At 39.0% G+C, this 22,164-nt stretch overlaps 1 protein-coding gene across 1 annotated transcript in view; it reads right to left on the bottom strand.

Annotated features, from left to right (window-relative positions):
- Positions 1–10,283: 10,283 nt before the first annotated feature.
- LOC136151184 (butyrophilin subfamily 1 member A1-like) overlaps positions 10,284–22,164 on the bottom strand; it is a 29,600-nt gene continuing 17,719 nt past the window's right edge. Inside the window, exons 3-8 of the mRNA XM_065912138.1 lie at positions 20,590–20,610; positions 16,397–16,417; positions 15,318–15,344; positions 14,812–14,838; positions 10,978–11,004; positions 10,284–10,807 (exon numbers count right to left, since the gene is read on the bottom strand). Of these exons, the coding sequence (XP_065768210.1) occupies positions 10,284–10,807; positions 10,978–11,004; positions 14,812–14,838; positions 15,318–15,344; positions 16,397–16,417; positions 20,590–20,610 (647 nt within the window). The remainder of the gene's footprint in view (positions 10,808–10,977; positions 11,005–14,811; positions 14,839–15,317; positions 15,345–16,396; positions 16,418–20,589; positions 20,611–22,164) is intronic.

The following is a 22,164-nucleotide window of genomic DNA, read 5'->3' as shown; positions in this document are numbered from 1 at the left end:
TTGCACATTCTCAGATCATAAAATTAAATTAGAACTCTAACGATTGTTCTAGGCAAGGACACAGGAACCATCTACCTTTCATGTGTTGTTGGAACATTTGCATCCAGTTTAATCCATTAGGACAAAAACTAAATGCTAGGGATCATCAGCTGAATTTACAAGATATCTCCTGATTCCTTGCATTTGATCCCTGATAGACCACTGTAACTGACCTGCAAGGCTCCCAGGCCCCATACTGATGTCAACATCATGCACTTCTTTGATCTTGGAGCTGTTTCCTCCTGGTCTAAGAGTGTTCTACATGGTCCTATCTCTCACATGGCATCTTTTGGGTGACTTAATGCAGCAAATTCTCAAATATATCCCCTCCTGCTGTTAGATTAGAGAAAATATCCACACAGGAAACTTTGCAGATGAAAATTGTTTAACTATGCTGTTTAGAAGATGTTCTTTTAGATTAATGGACAAGATTAAGAACAGATTTCAATGGTCTTGAAAGCACAAGGGACACCAAAAAGGCAAACACCTCCCGAAATCTCTCCCCTGCTTTGGAGAATTTCATGGACTTGAAGGACGTTATGGCCTGCAACTGTGTAACACCTGTGGATACCTCATCTCTTTGAGCCTACCTAGTAATTGCTAATAACTCTTTTTTTACTGGACAAATTGTTAACTCCATGGCCAATGTCAAACAAAGTTAAATAGGAAAAATCTGAGGCAAAAAGTAATAGCCAACCCCTACTATAAAAATTCCATTAAAAATATTGGGAATTTCTACTACTCTTGGGATTCCCAGGTGGTGCTAGTGGTAAAGAACCCAGCTACCAATACAGGTAGATGTAAGAGACATGAGTTTGATCCCTGGGTGGGGAGGATAGCCTGGAGGAGGGCATGGCAACCCACTCCAGTGTTCTTGCCTGGAGCATCCCATGAACAGAGGAGCCTAGCAGGATGCAGTCCATAGGGTCACACTCAGTTGGACATAGAGAAGGCAATGGCAACCCACTCCAGTACTCTTGCCTGGAAAATCACATTGATGGAGGAGCCTGGTAGGCTACAGTCCATGGGGTCGCTAAGAGTCGGACACAACTGAGTGGCTTCACTTTCACGTTTCACTTTCATGCATTGAAGAAGGAAATGGCAACCCACTCCAGTGTTCTTGCCTGGAGAATCTCAGGGGCGCGGGAGCATGGTGAGCTGCTGTCTATGGAATCACACAGAGTCGGACACGACTGAAGCGACTTAGCAGCAGCAGCAGCAGTGGTTGGACATGACTGAAGTGACTTAGCATGGACACATGGAAATCCACTATTATTCTAAGCTGCTCATGTGAGAGATTTGGCTACTGCTAATAGAGGAATGGGAGTTGATTTCTCTATCATTTACCTTTATGGAGAGCTCCAAAAAGAAAAAAAAAATTATAAAGACATTTCTGGAGCTTTTTTGATTTAAATCCTAACTTCCCTAGGTAAAGACAACTGCTTATGTTTCCTTGGTTTAAGACTATGTCTTAAATATTCTTTCTGTGTGATTTTCCTTCTGTTTTAGTTTCTGGCACTTCAGCTGAAATTTTATATATATGTATATGTATATATGTATATATATATGTATATATGTACATATATATTCCCCAATTACACAGTAATTCCTTAAAAGTTATTTCCAATAATAGAATTGCATATCAAATCAAGGTACAATAATTTGTCTCTCTTATTGCTCAGGAAACAATTTCCTTGATTGCAAGCTTGTTTTAATTTTGTTAGTTTATACTGGCTTGCACAATGTGAAAGAGGGTAAAAACCTAGTAAGTATATTTAGAACAAATGAATGAATGAATTTTTCATTATATTTACTGTCTTTACTATTCTCTTGCCACTTCTATTTCAAAGTAATTCATATAGAATAATCTGCAAAGTGTTTTTCCCCCAGAGTTTGCTGATTCTCATCTCTGTTTTCTCTCCATGAAGTTCCTGCTGAGTGTCATAAGGTGCCTGTCTCTCTCTTTTTTTTTTTTCCTTCCTTTTCGGGTTATTGTTTATCTTCAAACATCTTACTTTAGATAATGAGAAAAAACTATGTAAGACTTTATTGCCTGATGAAAGGTCACCCTGACCGCAGGCGGGAAAGCGCCAGCTGGAAAATGCTGACGGAGAAGCCCCCACCGGAAAGTCCCGGATAAGACATCCACCAATCAACAGCCCATTGCCAGGCAGAATGATGGATGCTAAGGCGCCAAGACTCTGGCCAATCAAAAACTGACACGAGACCGAAAAGTCCAGTCAGCACCCTAGAGCCCGATTCTAACCATATATGGAAAGGTCCCGCCACTTCCGTATCCACCAGGGCATATAGGTGTCGCCCCCCTTCCCGCAGGTTGCAGACTCTTGCTTTCCCCCCTGCTCGCCCCTGGGAGCTCTGCCCAGAAGCGATTGCCCAGTAAAGTCTCTTAACACTCCGGCCCTCTCTTCATCTTGCCGCGGCGTTCTTACACCTACATGCTAATGATTGCAGCAATAAATCATCCACAACTTAAGAAGATATAGTTTTTATTGCTGGGAAAGTAATTTGATGAGAAACTTTTTGTGTGTTTCATTGTTAGAGAGAATTTTCTAGGTTCATAAACATATTAGGACATTTCAGAGGCAAAATCATGACAGAAATGGTGCACAAGAGCTATGAGAAAAGGAGATTTGAAAATAATTTAACAGTTGAATACAGGTCAGAGGAAACTTTGAGAAAGACTGAAGAGTAAATATCTGGAAGGAGCTGACAGAATGTTGGCAGGTCATTTTGAGAAAGTCATTTCCTAGGCAGGTTGATAAGAAGTCTAGGGGTTCCCAAGAAGAGAGGGGTCTGGAATTTTCAAGGAGGAAGAAAAGACAAAAACTTTTTCCCCCTCTACATTCCTTAGGATTATATAACAATAATGTATCCTGTTTGAGGACAGTCTCTGGATTAAACCTTCTGGCTAGTCCTGTCATCTTAAAATGTAAATTATGGGAGTAGGTCTGGTCTTTATAAGGATTATATAGCAATAATGTATCCTGCCTGAGGACAGTCTCTGGATTAAACCCTCTGGCTAATCCTGTTATCTTAAACTGTAAATTATAGGAGTAGGTATGGTGAGGTCTTTATACAACCTCCAGACATTCTTTGGATTCATGGGAGAGTATATAACTCTATTGCTAACACTAGCAAGGGGGTACTTTTTCTACCCCCTTCTGACACCTATGTCAGAAGCTTTCTCTGTCCCTTTTATACTTTAATAAACTCTATTGCACTAAAGCTCCGAGTGATCAAGCCTGTCTCTGGCCCCAGATTGAATTCTTCTCCTCCAGAGGCCAAGAATCCTGGTATCTTTTCATGGATTCAGCAATAACCTTTCAATTTCTGCATCGTTCTCTTTTGCAGTTCTCACTAAGGGTGAAATATCACCTCCTGTATTCTTTCCCAGGCACAATCACTTCGATTAACACCATTCCCCAGTCTCTTCCATCTCTCACTCTGTTCTCCTTTCTACATAAACATATGTTTTTATATTTCCCATTTAAAAATAGACTAAAATTAAGCAAAGCTATGCAGAGCAAGCACCATCAAAATTCCTTCCTTCTAACCTGCCTTCTGTTAAAGATTCTGTCATTTCTTTTTTCTTTTCTTTTTTTTTTTTTTGGTATTCATTCTAGAAGTTCTTGTAGGTCATTATAGAACCATTCAACTTCAGCTTCTTTGGCATTAGTGGTAAGTGTATAGACCTGGATTACTGTGATATGGAATGGTTTGCCATGGAAACGAACAGAGATCATTCTGTCATTTTTGAGATTCCACTCAAGTACTGCATTTCAGACTCATCTTTCAGTGTCATATCTTTTTGTCTTTTCATACTGTTCATGGGTTCTCAAAGCAAGAATACTGAAGTGGTTTGCCATTCCCTTCTCCAGTGGACCATGATTTGTCAGAACTCTCCACCATGACCCGTCCATCTTAGGTGGCCCTATGTGGCATGACTCATAGTTTCACTGAGTTAGACAAGTCTGTAATCCATGTGATTAGTTTGGTTAGTTTTCTGTGATTCTGGTTTTCCTTCTATCTGCCTCCTGATGGATAAGGATAAGAGGCTTGTGGAAACTTCCTGATGGGAGAGACTGACTGTGGGGGAATCTGGGTCTTGTTCTGATGGATGGGGCCATGCTTAGTAAATATTTAATCCAATTATCTGTTGATGGGGCTGTGTTCCCTCTCTGTTGTTTGGCCTGAGGCCAAACTATAGCAGGGTTAATGGTGGTAATGGTGACCTCCTTCAGAAGGATTTATTCAGTGCCCCTGAGCGCCCCCCTCCCCCCCAGCAGACCACTGTTGACCCACGCCTCCACCGGAGACTCCTGGACACTCATAGGCAAGTCTGGCTCAGTCTCTTGTGGGGACACTGCTTCTTTCTCCTGGGTCCTAGTGTGCACAAGGTTTGGCTTGTGCCCTGCAAGAGTCTCTTTCCCCAGTCCCGTGGAAAGTCTGTAGTCAAATCCCACTGGCCTCGAAAGTCAAATTCCTGGGGGTTCTCAGTCCCTTTTCCAGATCCGCAGGTTGGAAAATCTGTTATGGGTCCTAGAACTTTCTTAACAGTGTTCTTCAGTTTGTGGATCATCTGCTTGGTGGCTCTATGGTGGGGCTAATGGTGATCTCCTCCAAGAAGGCTTATGCCACACGCTGTGTTTCCCAGGTCTGCTGCAGCCAGAGCCCCTATCCCTGTGGCAGGCCACTGCTTACCCATGCCTCTGCAGGAGACACTCAACACTCAAGGCAGTTTTGGCTCAATCTGTGGGATCTCTGGGCCCTGGTGCCCACAAAGTTGTGTTTTTGTTTTTGAGCCCTCTGAGTGTCTCTGGTGGGTATGGGGTTTGATTCTAAAGATGATTTCGCTCCTCCTACCATCTTGTTGGGGCTTTTCCTTTGCCCTTGGATGTGAGGTATCTTTTTTTTTGGTGGGATCCAACATTCTCCTGCTGATGGTTGTTCAACAGCGAGTTGCAGTTTTGGAACTAACACCAGAATTTTGGAACTAACACCTTCTAGAGCTAACACCATAATAAGATGTCATTTTCTTCATAGGGGACTGGGATGCAAAAGTAGGAAGTCAAGAGATACCTGGAGTAACAGGAAAGTTTGGCCTTGGAGCACTAAATGAAACAGGGCAAAGGCTAACATAATTTTGCCAAGAGAACACACTGGTCATAGCAAAGACTCTCTTCCAACAACACAAGAGACGACTCTACACATGGAGATCACCAGATGGTCAATACCCAAATCAGATTGATTATATTCTTTGCAGCTGAAGATAGAGAAGCTGTATACAGTCAGCAAAAACAAGACCAGGAGCTGACTGTAGCATCAGATCATGAACTCTCTATTGGAAAATTCAGGCTTAAATTGAAGAAAGTAGGGAAAAGCATTAGATCATTCAGGTATGACCTAAATCAAATCCCTTATGACTATACCGTGGAAGTGACAAAGAAATTCAAGGGACTAGATCTGATAGACAGAGTGCCTGAAGATCTATGAATGGAGTTTCCTGACATTGTACAGGAGTCAGTGATCAAGACCATTCCCAAGAAAAAGAAATGCAAAAAGGCAAAATGGTTGTCTGTGGAGGCCTTACAAATAGTTAAGAAAGGAGGAGAAGCTAAAGGTAAAGGAGAAAAGGAAAGTTATACCCATCTGAATGCAGAGTTCCAAAGAATAGCAAGGAGAGATAAGAAAGCCTTCCCAAGAGATCAATGCAAAGAAATAGAGGAAAACAACGGAATGGGAAAGACTAGAGAGTTCGTCAAGAAAATTAGAGATAGCAAGGGAAAATTTCATCCAAAGATGGGCAAAATAAAGGACAGAAATGGTAAGGACCTAACAAAAGCAGAAGATATTAAGAAGAGGTGGCAAGAATACACAGAAGAACTATACAGAAAAGATCTTCATGACCTAGATAACCACAATGGTGTGATCACTCACCTAAAGCCAGACATCCCAGAATGCAAAGTCAAGTGGGCCATAGGAAGTATTACTATGAACAAAGCTAGTGGAGGTGATGGAGTTCCAGTTGAGCTATTTCAAATCCTAAAAGATGATGTTGTGAAAGTGCTGCACTCAATATGTCGGCAAATCTGGAAAACTCAGCAGTGGCCAGATGACTGGAAAAGGTCAGTTTTCATTCAATCCCAAAGAAAAACAATGCCAAAGAATGCTCAAATTACCACACCATTGTGCTCATCTCACATTAGCAAAGTAATGCTCAAATTCTCCAAGCAAGGTTTCAACACTATGTGAACCAAAAGCTTCCAGATATTCAAGCTGGATTTTGAAAAGGCAGAGGAACCAGAGATCAAATATCCAACATCCACTGGATCATTGAAAAAGCAAGACAATTCCGGGAAATATCTACTTCTGCTTATTGACTACTCCAAAGACTTTGACTGTGTGGATCACAATAAACTGTGGAAAATTCCTGAAGAGATTGGAATACCAGAGCATGTTATCTGCCTCCTGAGAAATCTGTATGCAGCTCAAGAGGCAACAATTAGAACCGATATGGAACAATGGACAGGTTAAAAACTGGGAAAAGAGTTCATCAAGGCTGTATATTTTCACCCTATTTAACTTATATGCAGAGTACATCATGCAAAATGCTGGGCTGGATGAAGCACAAGCTGGAATCAAGATTGCTGGGAGAAATATCAATAACTTCAGATATGCAGATGACACCCCCCTTGTGGCAGAAAGTGAAGAAGAACCAAAGAGCCTCTTGATGAAAGTGAAAGAGGAGAGTGAAGAAGCTGGCTTAAAATTCAACATTCAGAAAACTAAGATCATGGCATCTGGTCCCATCACTTCACTGCAAATAAATATTGAAACAATGGAAACAGTGACAGACTTTATTTTTTGGGCTCCAAATTCACTGCAGATAGTGACTGCAGCCATGAAATTAAAAGACGCTTGTTCCCTGGAAGAAAAATTTTGACCAACCTAGACAGCATATTAAAAAGCAGAGACAGTACTTTGCTGATGAAGGTCTGTTCAGTCAAAGATGTGGTTTTCCTGTAGTCCTTTATGGATGTGAGAGTTTGACCATAAAGAAAGCTGAGTGCCAAAGAAATGATGCTTTTGAACTGTGGTGTTGGATAAGACTCTTGAGAGTCGCTTGAACTGCAAGAATATCAAACCAGTCCATCCTAAAGGACTAATTAGTCCTGAATATTCTTTGGAAAGACTAATGCTGAAGCTGAAACTCCAATACTTTGGCCATCTATGTGAAGAGCTGACTCATTTGAAAAGACCCTGATGCTGGAAAGATTGAAGGCAGAAGAAGAGGACAATAGAGGATGAGATGGTTGGATGGCATCACTGACTTGACAGATATGAATTTGAGCAAGCTCCGAGTGTTAGTGATGGACTGAGAAGCCTGGTGTGCTGCAGTCCTCAGGGTCACAAAGAGTCTGACACGACTGAGAGACTGAGCTGACCTGAACTGATTTCTTTCTACTTTTTACAATCAATGTTTCTTTGAAAGAGTGGTCCTCAGTCATCCCCCTCACTCACCAAATATCCATTGTTTATAAGATTTCACAATGTTAGCATTCTAATGCCTTTAGATTGGAGGATGAATAAGCATAATGTGGTATATCCATATAATGGGATTCTATTAAAAATAAACAAACCACTGAAATATGCAAAAGTGTGTGTCTAAGATATTATGCTAAGTGAAAGAAGTCAGACATAAAAGATCATATATTATATGACTGCAACTGTATATATCCAGAAAAGGAAAATCTATATATAGAGAAAATAGACTAGAGATCTTGGGCCTGGGAACAATGATTATTTGAAAACGAAAGCAAGAGGTCTTTTGGGGAGATGGAATCCTTTACGACTGGATCAGTAATGATTGCCCAACCATGTAAATATGCTAAAAAGTATTGAGTTGATTTTTTTAAACGAATGAACAGTTGAATGAATGTATGGTATGCAAATAACATCTCAACAAACCTTTTTCTAAGAATCATCACAGAATTAAGTACCTTGTATGGATTTATAAGAGTTTCAGAGTTCTTACTTTATTTAAGGTACATTTTCTCTATGTTGATTTTTCAACCATGACATGAAATTTATGTAAATGTAGAAATCCCTTGGAATTTCCATAGCAAAGGGTTTACTTTGGGATTACTTTATTAAAGAAAGGAAATGAGCAGGTTGTATTTAACAAAAGAGGATTGTATATGTTTACTATACCTGCTACTATACCACAACAAAATACCACTAGCTGAGTAGCTTAAATGTTGGAAGTTATTGTAATAGCATTGTGGAGGCCAGAAATCTGAGTTCAAGATGTTGGCATGGTGATGCTTCCTCTGAAGGCGCTAGGAAAGGATTGGTACCAAGACTTTATTTTTAAACTTTGGGTGGTTTGCTAGCAGCTTTGGAACTTCCTTGCTTGTGGCAGCAAACTCCAATCTTCAAAAGCTGTTCTTTCTGTGCATGTGTTTATGTCCACATCTTTCCTTTTCATAAAGACAACAGTTATGTTGATTTAGGGACCCGTTCTATGCCATCTTAACTAACTATATCTACAATGACCCTATTTCCAAATAAGGTCACATAGTGAGGTACTGGAGGTGAGGCTTTACATATCATAGAATATACTAAGAAGGAAATAAAAACAAGGGAAATATAAATAGAGACTTTAGATAAGTATTTTGAGAAGTTTGATTATGAAAGAGAGTCAAAAGAGTTAGTAAGAAGATGTAGAGCTGATGGAAAATTGCATTATTTTGATTTTAAGATAGACAAGATTTAAAATTTTTAAGTTTATGGTAGAAAAACTAGTAGGAACACTGAGAGGAATAATTGATGGACCTCAGTACCATGTAAGACACAGGATGGAAAGATGGGTAGAAAGAAGAGATAGATTGGTGTTCTGTAAAGGAAGAGGGATATTTCTCTTAATGTAACAGTGAGGGAGGAGGATTGCAGAGTTGGGAGATTTAGATAAGTTTGCTATATTTGTCATTACAAAGATGAAGCGATTCCCTTCTGATTGATTCTATTTGTTATTATCATTACTATTCTTTCAAAATGGAAATGCAGTCTTATATTGAGAATTAGGTGGGAGTAGAATTAGAAGTTTTAAAAAGTGGAATTTTTAATGAAATTGACTGAAAGGCAAGGGAATGTAAATGACTGGAGACACATGGGAAGCTTGCCAGATAGAGCACTGCCACCAACAGTGCTACTGCCCAAGTTGTGACAGGTTACTACACATGTATAGAGTAACCATTCTGCTCATCTGTGTGGATTTATAGCATGTTCAACTATATGAACATTTCTCCAGTATGAGAAATGCATAATAGATTCATTCATTTTGGGATTTTTTTCCAAGCAGATGTGCAAAAGGACAATGAGATCAGGAACTTTCACTTATTAGTAAAAGAATCCCTAAAATTGTTAATCCTGGCATTTAAATAGGAAAGAGTAGGAAGTGAAATCAGGAGGGTTTGATGAGTCAGGAGAAATTGGGAGACCGTAACTTGACTCATACACTGGAGGAGTAGGAGTTGCTAAGAAATCAAGTACAGGACTCTATGCCTACTATTTCACTTAAATAGTCAACTGTGGGTGTCATCTGTTGCCATCCTTAAAGGGGGGGGGGGTATACTAGCTAGGATTGAATTCAATTATAAATGACAAAAATTCAAAGTATAAAAAGCTTAGAGAGATAACAGTTTATTTCGCTGAAGATAATTTAGGAACTGAGTAACAGAGTAGCTCCGCAAGTTATCAAAAACATAAGTCATTGTATCTTGTCTGCCACCCATGACTTTTACATGGTCACAGATGTTTCATTAATTATAGATTTCAGGCATCATAAAAAGCAAACAGAATGAGAAAAGCACACAGTTTTCCTTTAAAGAAACATCCCAGAAATTATACAGAATAATTAATCTTATAATGCACTGGTCATCATTTAGTGATATTCAGCTGGTAGTCTAAGAAATTTAACCTTTATACTAGGTTATCACAGGCATAGTAATAGTAGGAGTTTATGATTAAGGAAAAAGAAAGAAATGACATGAGAGGCAACAATCAGTCAGTCTCACAGAACTTCACCTTGAGAATGAACTAGTATGCAGGAGGGGGAAAAAAATCAATTTGTGGCCAGTGGGGAGAATTATAATGATCACTTGGGCCCAATGCAGTAATTTCTCATGGAGGTGTAGGCACATGAATTACAACATCAGTGTGTTCTACTCCACCTGGACAATGGTCAAGGGGCCAGAGTCAGGGGACCAAAGTCTGAAAAGTGGTCTTAAGACACCATAAAATGTCTGTTTGGAAAATGTGAAAATGTGAGATTCATCTGTCATATTATAGAAAGATACATCTCCAGCCTCATAATCCAGGAATATCCCTACACTAAGGGGTTTTTCTCTTAGAGTAAGATAAGTTTCTGAGATGGTAAGAGCCCAGTAATCCTCCTGGTGGAGTCTAATGGCCCAGAAACCATTCTGTGGGGACATTTGGAAAGTCCCCTTCCTTGATACATTATCCCTACAAACTCCCAGGTCCCAGGAATGCAGGTCCCCAACTTCCACCTCCCAGTAGTATCTTCCCGAACAGATTTGTGGCTGACCCAGCACACAGGGAATAGAGACAAATCTCTGTGTGGAGCTGGGTAGATCTTGCTGTATTTCCTGCAAGGTTACTCCTCTCCCCTCTTCAGTCAGGAGGAGGCTGGGATGAGCAGTGGCTTCATCAAGAGTCACATTTACTGCAAAAACAATTAGACTATCATGTTTATGGAGAGTCTCAGTAGGCCTGGGCCAGAGGGTCCCCATTCTGTGAGAACTTCTCTGGCCCTGGGAAGATCCAAGTCATTTTCACCTGTCTTCCTTTCTTAACCCACAAGGAGCGGGGTCCCTCCTGGACCATCATACTCACCAGCTTGGAACTCTTCTTTCCTCCAATCTGCAAGGAACATATGAATGTGAGAAGCCCCATCTGATTGATAAATACATCCATCTGCTCAGATTACGAGTATAAATTCTCAAGGATTAATTTATGAGTGATAATATCCAAAGAAATTATTCTTTGATATACTTGCACCTCTTTTCAGTCTGTTAAATTATGTCTGGCTTTAAGAACTGATTTCTTTGCAAATCAAAACCACAATGAGGTACCATTACACGCCAGTCAGGATGGCTGCTATCCAAAAGTCTACAAGCAATAAACGCTGGAGAGGGTGTGGAGAAAAGGGAACCCTTTTACACTGTTGGTGGGAATGCAAACTAGTATAGCCACTATGGAAAACAGTGTGGAGATTTCTTAAAAAACTGGAAATAGAACTGCCATATGACCCAGCAATCCCACTTCTGGGCATACACACCGAGGAAACCAGATCTGAAAGAGACACATGCACCCCAATGTTCATCGCAGCACTGTTTATAATAGCCAGGACATGGAAGCAACCTAGATGCCCATCAGCAGATGAATGGATAAGAAAGCTGTGGTACATATACACCATGGAATATTACTCAGCCATTAAAAAGAATTCATTTGAATCAGTTCTAATGAGATGGATGAAACTGGAGCCCATTATACAGAGTGAAGTAAGCCAGAAAGATAAAGAACATTACAGCATACTAACACATATATATGGAATTTAGAAAGATGGTAACGATAACCCTATATACAAAACAGAAAAAGAGACACAGACGTACAGAACAGACTTTTGAACTCTGTGGGAGAAGGTGAGGGTGGGATGTTTCGAAAGAACAGCACGTATATTATCTATGGTGAAACAGACCACCAGCCCAGGTGGGATGCATGAGACAAGTGCTCGGGCCTGGTGCACTGGGAGGACCCAGAGGAGTCGGGTGGAGAGGGAGGTGGGAGGGGGGATCGGGATGGGGAATACGTGCAACTCTATGACTGATTCATATCAATGTATGACAAAACCCACTGAAGTGTTGTGAAGTAATTAGCTTCCAACTAATAAAAATAAATAAATAAAAAGAAATGAGCTATCAGCAAGGAGATCCAACTAGTCCATCTTAAAGGAAATCAGTCCTGAATATTCATTGGAAGGACTAATGCTAAAGCTGAAACTCCAATACTTTGGCCACCTGATGCAAAGAGCTGACTCATTTGAAAAGACCCTGATGCTGGGAAAGATTGAAGGCGGGAGGAGAAGGGGACGACAGAGGATGAGATGGTTGGATGGCATCACCGACGCAATGGACATGAGTTTGAGTCTGCTCCCGGAGTTGGTGATGGACAGGGAAGACTTGTGTGCTGCAGTCCATAGGGTCGCAAAGAGTTGGACACGACTGAGTGACTGAGCTGAACTGACTGAACACTATAATAATTTGTTATAGCAGCCCTACCACACTGATATACAGGATTGAAGTTTTTCATGTTATTCTATTAACCTTCTATAATTTTCAACTATTATAATAAGAGTCACATGGTGGAAAAAAGATGTTGCAGTCACAACACAGTTCTCACAGCACAGTCCTAATTCTTTTATTGTCTTTGTTCCTTTTGGAAATAATATAAGCAGTTTCCTGAAATAAAATAAATTTTATCTTAAAAAAAAAAAATAAATAAATTAAAAAAAAAAAAGAAAGAAATGAGCTATCAAAAAAAAAAAAAAAAAAAAGAACTGATTTCTTCAACCAACATTCCCATAGGATAAGTATCCATAATCTATTTAAGATGTTAGAAAAGAAATAGAGATTATGATATGTCTGACCAAGTAAATTCTTTTTGTTGTAGTTTCCTCAGATTTTATAGGTGATAATCTTTTACTTATCCTCAAAGCATGATCTGTCAATTAAAAAATAATAAAACAAATAATAAATGTTGGCTAGGATGTGGAGAAAAGGGAACCCTGTAAATGGTTGATGGATGTAAACTAGGGGAAAATAGTATAAAGGCTCCTCAAAACACTAAAAATAGAACTGCCATATGATCCAGCAATTCCACACCTAGGTATATAACCAAAGAAAATTAAAAACACAAATTTGAAAAGGTACATGCACCCAATTGTTCATACTACACCTGAATTTAGTGTGTGTGTATATATATATATATATATATATATATATATATATATACTACAAATGACTAAATATTTTTCTTTTGTATGTATGTATGTATATATAAATACACATACTGAAAACTGTTCCTTTGTGTGTCTGTGTATATATAAACAAAAACATGAAATTTTGACATTTGCAACAATATGGATGGGCCTGGAAGGTATTACTATTAATGAAATAAGTAAGACAGAGGAAGATAGAGTATGTTATCACTTATATGTGGAATCTAAAAAATAAAATAGTGAACGTAACAAAACAGAAACAGACTTACAGATATAGAGAGTAAATGTAATTATCAACGGGGAGAGGAAAGAGGGGAGGAACAATATTAGGGTTTCATAGGTACAAACTACTATGTATAAAATAAATAAATCTAAAGGATATATTGTACAGCATGGGAAATATGCTTCTCTGGGTTGGGAAGATCTCCTAGGGAAGGAAGTGGCAATCCACTCCAGTACTCTTGCCTGGAGAATCCCATGGATGGAGGAGCTTGCTAGGCTACAGTTCACTGGGTCACAAAGAGTTGGATATGAATGAGTGATGTCCCTTTCTTTCTTTCATGGGGAATATAGCCAATTTTTATAATAACTTAAATGGAGTATAGCCTACAAAATTTTGAAGTCACTATGTTGTAGACCTGAAACTAATGTAATATTGTAAGCCAACTATGCCTTGTAGAAAGTGAAGAACTAAAGAACCTCTTGATGAAAGTGAAAGAGGAGAGTGAAAAAGTTGGCTTAAAGCTCAACACTCAGAAAACTAAGATCATGACATCCAGTCCCATCACTTCATGGCAGGTAGATGGGGAAACAGTGGAAACAGTGGCTGACTTTTTTGGGGCTCCAAAATCACTGCAGATGGTGATTGCAGCCATGAAATTAAAAGACGCTTACTCCTTGGAAGGAAAGTTATGACCAACCTAGATAGCACATTAAAAAGCAGAGACATTACTTTGCCAACAGATGTCCGTCTAGTTAAGGCTATGGTTTTTCCAGTGGTAATGTATGGATGTGAGAGTTGTACTATAAAGAAAGCTGTGCACTGAAGAATTGATGCTTTTGAACTGTGGGGTTGGAAAAGACTCTTGAGAGTCCCTTGGACTGCGAGAAGATCCAATCAGTCCATCCTAAAGATCAGTCCTGGGTGTTCATTGGAAGGATTGATGCTGAAGCTGAAACTCCAATACTTTGGCCACCTGATGCAAAGAGCTGACTCATTTGAAAAGACCCTGATGCTGGGAAAGATTGGGGACAGGAGGAGAAGTGGACGACAGAGGATGAGATAATTGGATGGCATCATCGACTCTATGGACATGGTTTGGGTGGCCTCTGGGAGTTGGTGATGGACAGGGAGGCCTGGCGTGCTGCAGTTCGTGGGGTCAAAAATAGTTGGACAGGACTGAGCAACTGAACTGAACTGAACTGAACTATGCCTCAATTATTAAAAAATCAAATAGAAAATAATAATGGTCAAATTGCTAAAATTTAATATTTTAAATACATTATTATCTTTTAAAATACTGAGTAATTTATTGAGTTCATAAAATGCATATTTTGGAGTTTCTTTAATTTTTATTGTATTGTTTTGCATGCAGTAGGTATTCATTTAAAATATATTTTGCAATAGGACAGTTTTGTTTTTTTTTTTAATCAGAATCCATATCACTCACCAGGGTATAATGTTGACTCCCTCCAGCCTGCAAAAACAAAAATAGGAAATTTTACTTTTTTTTCTTCCATTTTTTTTCTCATTGTATTTTTCATTTCTCCTTGTCTTTGTCATAAATTTTCTTCTGAATTCTTTAGACTTCCTCTTTTTATCCTATATTCTCATATTCCATTTTTAGAAAACACAATGATAAAAATGATCACATGGAGGGTAGATAGAAACATAGAAGCAATAAAAAGTGGGAGGGATGAAGGAGAAGTGGGAAGGAGAGGACATGAAATAAATTAAGGAAGGAAGGGGAGAGAAGGAAGAACATGCTGAATCACTGGTGGTTTGTCTTTTGAAAATAATTAATTGAAATTACTAGAATTTAGCAAGATAACTCTTCAAATGCTTTTTGCCTACTATAAGCACTTTTGTTGCATTTCTAAACCGTATTCAACTTCTACAGCAGAAGAATATGAGATTTAGAAGAATAAAGGGTTCTGGGAAATAAGCTTTACTCACCTAATTTGAACTGAGCCTTCCTCCTATCTGAGAGAAAACAAACAAGTATATATACACATATATAATGTTAACTAATTAGTTAAAAAAATGTTTTCTTAACATCATAAAAAAAATTCAAGTAAAGTTATACATGTGCACATACATGCGCCAATGCTAGTAGTGTCTGAAAGTTGACCAAGTAATGTCCATTTTAAAAGCAACTAAAGAAATCTCTGAAGCCTACTGCATCTGAAAATCTTCTTACAATTTGAAGAATATAATTTGATATGTAGGGACATGAGAGTTTAATAATTCTTATGATATAGTACTAAAATAGTGTAGGAATAACTTGGAAAATAACTTTAGATTTTAGGTTTACAATGTAGTTTATTTGAGTGAAAAAAATGTATGTATAAAGACCTTGAAGTATTAATGATTGAAAAGGTGAAAATAAAAATAAAAGAACAATAATTATGGTTGGAAAAAAAATCAGGCAAAGTCATGCAAAAAATATTTATACACCTTAAATCACCTGAGAATATAGTCAAGAGAAATGAACTAGGAAATCTCAAGATTAACTTGACATCAATATATATAGCATAATATACAGGTCAAACAAAAAAAGGAATTTATCTCGCTCAGCTACTTTGGAGTTGTAACTTTCCCATAAAAACAAGCACAATATCATGTATAAAACAATGGGCACTCCATATCAGAGCAGATGCTGAAGAACCCAAATTAAAAGAAACTTTCTGTCATCATTCTTAGCTTAATTTCCTTTATCTCACCAACTGTAAAACTAACTACTGTAAAATGAATTACTGTAAAATTCCAGTAATCACCTGGACTATATTAACAGAAGAAGCCTAAAAATAAAGCATAGAAAGGAAAGGAAGTGAACAAAAGCTGAGAGAATGAAAAGGGAACTTAACATGGAATGAGTTCAGGAAGCTAGAAAAAAAAACAGATAAGGTAATTTGAAATCCACAAGAAGAAAAAGGCAAGACAGGAGTGAGTAAGAGGTAATGAGATAGGAAGTGATGGGAAATTTTTTTTTCAAAGAAATATATCAGCAAAAAAGAATGTCAGAAAAAAGTTACCAATTTCTTTCTGAAGATCTTCTGAAAAATAAAATGGAAATCTCATGTAAATATCAAGAGAAAGCAATATAAAAAATGAAAATGAGTAGAAAATTTTCATTGCATGGTAAACTGGAAGGATGAATGTGATTAGAAACAAACAAATAAAAACTCTTAAAAAAAAAAAAAACAGCCAAGGAAACACAGTTTTATCTTCAAATACTGAGAAAAGGAAGTGAATTTGCCCAGTTGAATAAATAAAGAAGAATGATGATGATTAGGGCAGAAAAACTAACTAGGATTTTATCCCATACATACATACTTTATGAAAAGCATTAAGGACACTCATAATTGAAGATTTGGACAAAATACATATTTAATAAAAGAATAAAATAATTCCATAGCAAATGTTATCTTCATAGTAGCATGTTGAAACTGATTTTGAGTTATGCAAGTCTTTCTATGTCAGATTAAAGCAGTTGTCTTTAAGTGAAACAATTTGTGTGAATTGTAGTCAATAAACACTAAGTCCTGAGAGTATCTTTTTAGAAGATGTCATAGCCATTAAGAAAGCAAATGACTACAATGTCTGAGTATATTCTTTGGTGACTGCAACCATGAAATTAAAAGCTGATTGCTTGCTCCTTGGAAGAAAAGTTATGACCAACCTAGATAACATGTTAAAAAGCAGAGACATTCATTTGCCAACAACGGTACGACCAGTCAAAGCTATGGTTTTTCCAATAGTCGTGTATGGATGTGAGAGTTGGACTATAAAGAAAGCTGAGTGCCGAAGAACTGATGCTTTAGAACTGTGGTGATAGAGAAGACTCTTGAGAGTCCCCTGGACTGCAAGGAGATCAAACCAGTCCACCCTAAAGGAAATCAGTCCTGAATATTCATTGGAAGCACTGATGCTGAAGCTGAAACTCAAATACTTTGGCCACCTGATGGGAAGAACTGCCTCTTTGGAAAAGACCCTGATGCTGGGTAAGGTTGAAGGCAGGAGGAGAAGGAGATGACAGAGGATGAGATGGTTGGATTGCATCACCGACTCGATGGACATGAGTTTGAGCAAGCTGTGGGAGTTGGTGATGGACAGGCAAGCCTGGCGTGTTGCAGTCCATGCGGTCATAAAGTCTGACACAACTGAGCAACTGAACTGAACTGACAATCTTTTCTGAAGTCTAATGGTTTCTACTTACATTGAATAATAGTGCAATGAAATTTAATTGAGTTTTCAGTTGAGAGAACTTTTAAAATTAGATTTGATAAACTCACACTCTCAATTTTATCAGAAGAAGTTCAAAGAATTGAAGTTAGGACTGTAATGAAACTTCCATTTCTATTAACTTACATATAAGTACACCATTTATCAGCACATAAATATTTTATAAGTAAGCCAAAAATTAATGAAATACATTAATGTTTATCTTATATTCATGTATTTGAAGGGACTTAAAATATGAGTTAATGGAGATAAGATAATGCTAGTATTACATGAGAAAAATGTTAGAAGATCATTCTTTAAGCAGTTTATTTTTAATCTTATCCCTATAATGTGACTCTAGGCTTTATGGGATTTCCCTGGTGGCTCAGATGTTAAAGAATTGCATGCAATGAGGGAGACCCAGGTTTGATCCCTGGGTGGGGAATATTCCCTGGAGATGGGAATGGCTACCCATTCCAGTATTGTTGCCTGGAGAATTCCATGGACAGAGAAGCCTGGTGGGCTACAGTCCATGGGGTCATAAAGAGTGAGACATGACTGAGTGAATAACACTTTCACTTCACTTTCAGGTTTTATTGAAGTCCTTTAAAAAACCTACATATACATTTCAAGGGATAAGCTCTTGTCTAGAATTCATGTGTTGTAAAAAGTATCTTGGGCATTCTTGCATGTTATAAGTTTTAAGCTTTTATATAGGGATTCCCTGGTAGCCCAATAGTCAAGAATCTGCTGCAGGCGATTCTCTCCCTGAAGAAGAAAATGGCAACCCTATCCAGTATTCTTCCCTGGAGAATTCTATGGGCAGAAGACCCTGGTGGGCTACAGTCTATGTGGTTGCAAAAGAGTTGGACACAACTTAGCGACTAAACAACAATGATGATATAAAAGTACACATGTGCTTTTCCTACATTCTTTGAAGAAACCTCTTTGGTGATGCTAATTCCACTGCTTCCTCCTTTTCCCATCATTGTTATATTCTCTAGACTTAACCATCTATTGATACTCATTCATGCCTCTCAAGTAATAACCTTCCTGAATTTTTATACCTTCTAACCCAATTTTCTTCATGGGAAAAATGAGGATATTGTTATACAATTCCAGTGAAGAAAATCTTATAATTTCTATACAATGAAATGAAAGGAAGGGAAATAAAATATTAAAAGGCAGGTGAAGTGGGCTCTAATAATATCACCTGAGCCTATCTTGGATAAAGGTAGCACAACAGTTTTCTAAAAAATACCATAAACTTCTAAAGTATATTATTAATAAAAATTTATTTAATAGAAAAGATCTGTATACATAGATTGGAATGGCAGGATAAATTATGCAAATGATAATGGTGAAAATTTCAATAACAAATGAAGATACGAAGCTTCAGTTAGAATCATAGGATCATCAGAAAAATTCATTTAAAGCATATGTAGATTGGAATTGCAGAAAATGTTCATTGATATTTGAAGAAATAAGAACAAGGAGATCGAACCAGTCAATCCTAAAGGAAATCAATCCTGAATATTCATTGGAAGGACTGATGCTGAAGCTGAAGCTCCAATACTTCAGTCACCTGATGCAAAGAGCTGGCTCGTTGGAAAAGACCGTGATGCTGGGAAAGGTTGATGGCAAAAGGAGAAGGGGATGACAGAGGATGAGATGGTGAGATAGCATCATTAACTCAATGCACATGATTTGAGCAAACTCAAGGTGATAGTGGAAGATAGGGAGACTGGCATGCTATAGCCCATGAAATCACAAGGAATCAGATATGACTTAGCATCTGAACAACAAGAGATGACATAATGACTAGATAACAGAGTAAACTACATAAATGGGATTAACCTTTTCATTGTCCATACTTAGCAGAAAATAAAAAAAATAAAGAACCAATTCATTTAAAAGCAAGTCCTATATGCAAAACAGAAAAAGACACAAAGATGTACAAGACAGACTTTTGGACTCTGTGGGAAAAGGCGAGGGTGGGATGTTTCGAGAGAACAACATGTATATTATCTATAGGGAAACAGATCACCAGCCCAGGTGGGATGCATGAGACAAGTGCTCAGGCCTGGTGCACTGGGAAGACCCAGAGGGATCGGGTGGAGAGGGAGGTGGAGGGGGGATCGGGATGGGGAATACATATAAATTCATGGCTGATTCATGTCAATGTATGACAAAAACCACTACAATATTGTAAAGTAATTAGCCTCCAACTAACAAAAATAAAAGGGGAAAAAAAAAAAGCAAGTCACTATGTCAGGAAGGAAAAGGACAAAAATTTGAAACACGTCCATAGTTTTCAAAATGACTCATATCTCTGACAAGTTGAAACTATAGGATTCAAAGCCCATCTCAAAAGCCAATAAAATGCAATAGTGTTTTACAGGACCCCCACCCCTTACACAGAAGAAGGTACTAAGACAGGAAACAAAACCTGAGAGGAGATACCATAAGATGTGTCTGGGATAAATGATATCAATCATTCATCTTCAATTGAACAGTCACATTTTTAAGAAAAAAATGCAGGAAGATTGCTTACAAGATGGTGGAGTAGAAAAACCTTGAACTCGTCTCCTCTTATGAGTACACAAAAACCACAACTATCTGTTAAACAACCATCAATAAGAGGGACTGGGACCTGCTAAACAGATATTCTATAACTAAAGACACAAAGAAGAAATCACAGTGAGATGGTAGGAGGGGCACACTTGTGATATAATCAAGTCCAAAATCCCCTGAGGGGTTTTGCACAGGTTTTCCCACAAGAGTAAGAGTTCTGAATCCCATATCTCTGCAACCTGGGGGTTTGGTGTCAGGAAGAGGAGTCCCCAAATTATTTGACTTTGAAGGCCAGTGGGGCTTAAATTGCAGGGGCTCCACAGGACTGGGGAAAAAGAGGCTTCACTCTTAAAGAGTGTGCACAAAATCTCATGTGTACCAGTATTGACGGCCAAAGCACTAACTTCATAGAAGCCTGGGCCAGACTTACCTGCTGGTCTTGGAAGTTCTCCTGGGAACATAAGAGGGGCACAGCAGTAGCTTACTCTGGGGGATAGACACAGTGGTGGATATATTGGGGAGTATTCATCTGCATGAGCTCTCACTGGAGGCTGACATCTTGCTTAGGTCATTAACACCAAGTTCTGGCCCCACCCAACAGTTGGTAGGAGCCAGTGCTGGGATGCTTCAGGCCAAACAATCAACTGGGGGAAATACAGCCCCACCAATCAGCAGACAGGCTGTCCAAAGATTTCTTAAGTTCACAACCACCTCTAGACACACCCCTTGACCTGGCCCTGCCCACTAGAGGGCCAGGACCTAGCTCCACTCATCAGTGGTCAGGCATTGGCCCCTCCTGCCAGAAAGCCTACACTAACCACTAGACCAGACTCATCTACCAGGCAGCAGATGGCAGAAGCAAGAAAACCACAATCCCACAGTCAGTGGAACTGAGCCTGCAATTTGCATTAGCATATGAAGAGCCTACTCATTGGTAAAGACCCTGATGCTGGGAAAGATTGAGGGCAGAGGAGAAAGGGGCGACAGAAGATGAGATGGTTGGATAGCATCACCGACTCAATGGACATAAGTTTGAGCAAACTCTGGGAGATAGTGAAGGACAGGGAAGCCTGACAATCCTGCCATTCATGGAGTTGCAAAGAATTGGACACAACTGAGTGACTGAACAACAAATGTGTAAAATAGATAGCAGGTGAAAAGTTGCTATGCAACACAGGGAGCCCAGCCTGTTTCTCTGTGATGACCTAGAGGGATGAGGTAGGGGGAGGGGAGGGAAGCTCAAGAGGTAGGTGATATACGTATAGTGAAAGTGAAATTGCTCAGTCGTGTCCGACTCTTTGCGACCCCATGGACTATAGCCTACCAGGCTCCTCTGTCCATGGGATTTTCCAGGCAAGAGTATTGGAGTGGGTTGCCATTTCCTTCTCCAGGGAATCTTCCTGACCCAGGGATTGAACCCAGACCTCCTGCATTGCAGGCAGATGCTTTACTGTATGAGCCTTATTAGCATTGTTGTATGGCAGAAACCAACAAAATCTTATAAAACAATTTTCTCCCATTAAGTAATAAATTAAAAAAAAAAAAAAACAAACCAAAACAACAACAGATCAGACCCTACCCTGGGACCAGCTGATTCCTTACCCTTGAGTAGTGTGAGGGGAGTGCACTATTGGGACACCTAAGACATCCCCTACAGAGGGTCGCTTCTCCAAGGTTAAGGAGTGTAGCTAACCCCTCTCTCTCTCTGTGTGTTAGTTACTCAGTTGTGTCCAACTCTAACATACATAAAAACACAAGCAGAACTTCAGATAAAATGAAGCAGCAGAGGTATATGTTCCAGATGTAGGAACAAGAAAAAAGGCAAATATGCACGTACACACGAGTTCAGTTCAGTCGTTCAGTTGTGTCCGACTCTTTGTGACCCCATGAACCGCAACACACCAGGCCTCCCTGCCCGTCACCAACTCCTGCAGTCCACCCAAACCCATGTCCATTGAGTTGGTGATGCCATCTAACAATCCCACCCTCTGTTGTCCCCTTCTCC

The sequence above is a fragment of the Muntiacus reevesi genome, chromosome 20 (assembly GCF_963930625.1).
Source record: "Muntiacus reevesi chromosome 20, mMunRee1.1, whole genome shotgun sequence".
In the NCBI taxonomy this organism is placed as follows: domain Eukaryota; kingdom Metazoa; phylum Chordata; class Mammalia; order Artiodactyla; family Cervidae; genus Muntiacus; species Muntiacus reevesi.
The sequence above is the reverse complement of the archived record's forward strand: the minus strand, read 5'-3'. Positions and strand labels throughout refer to the sequence as shown.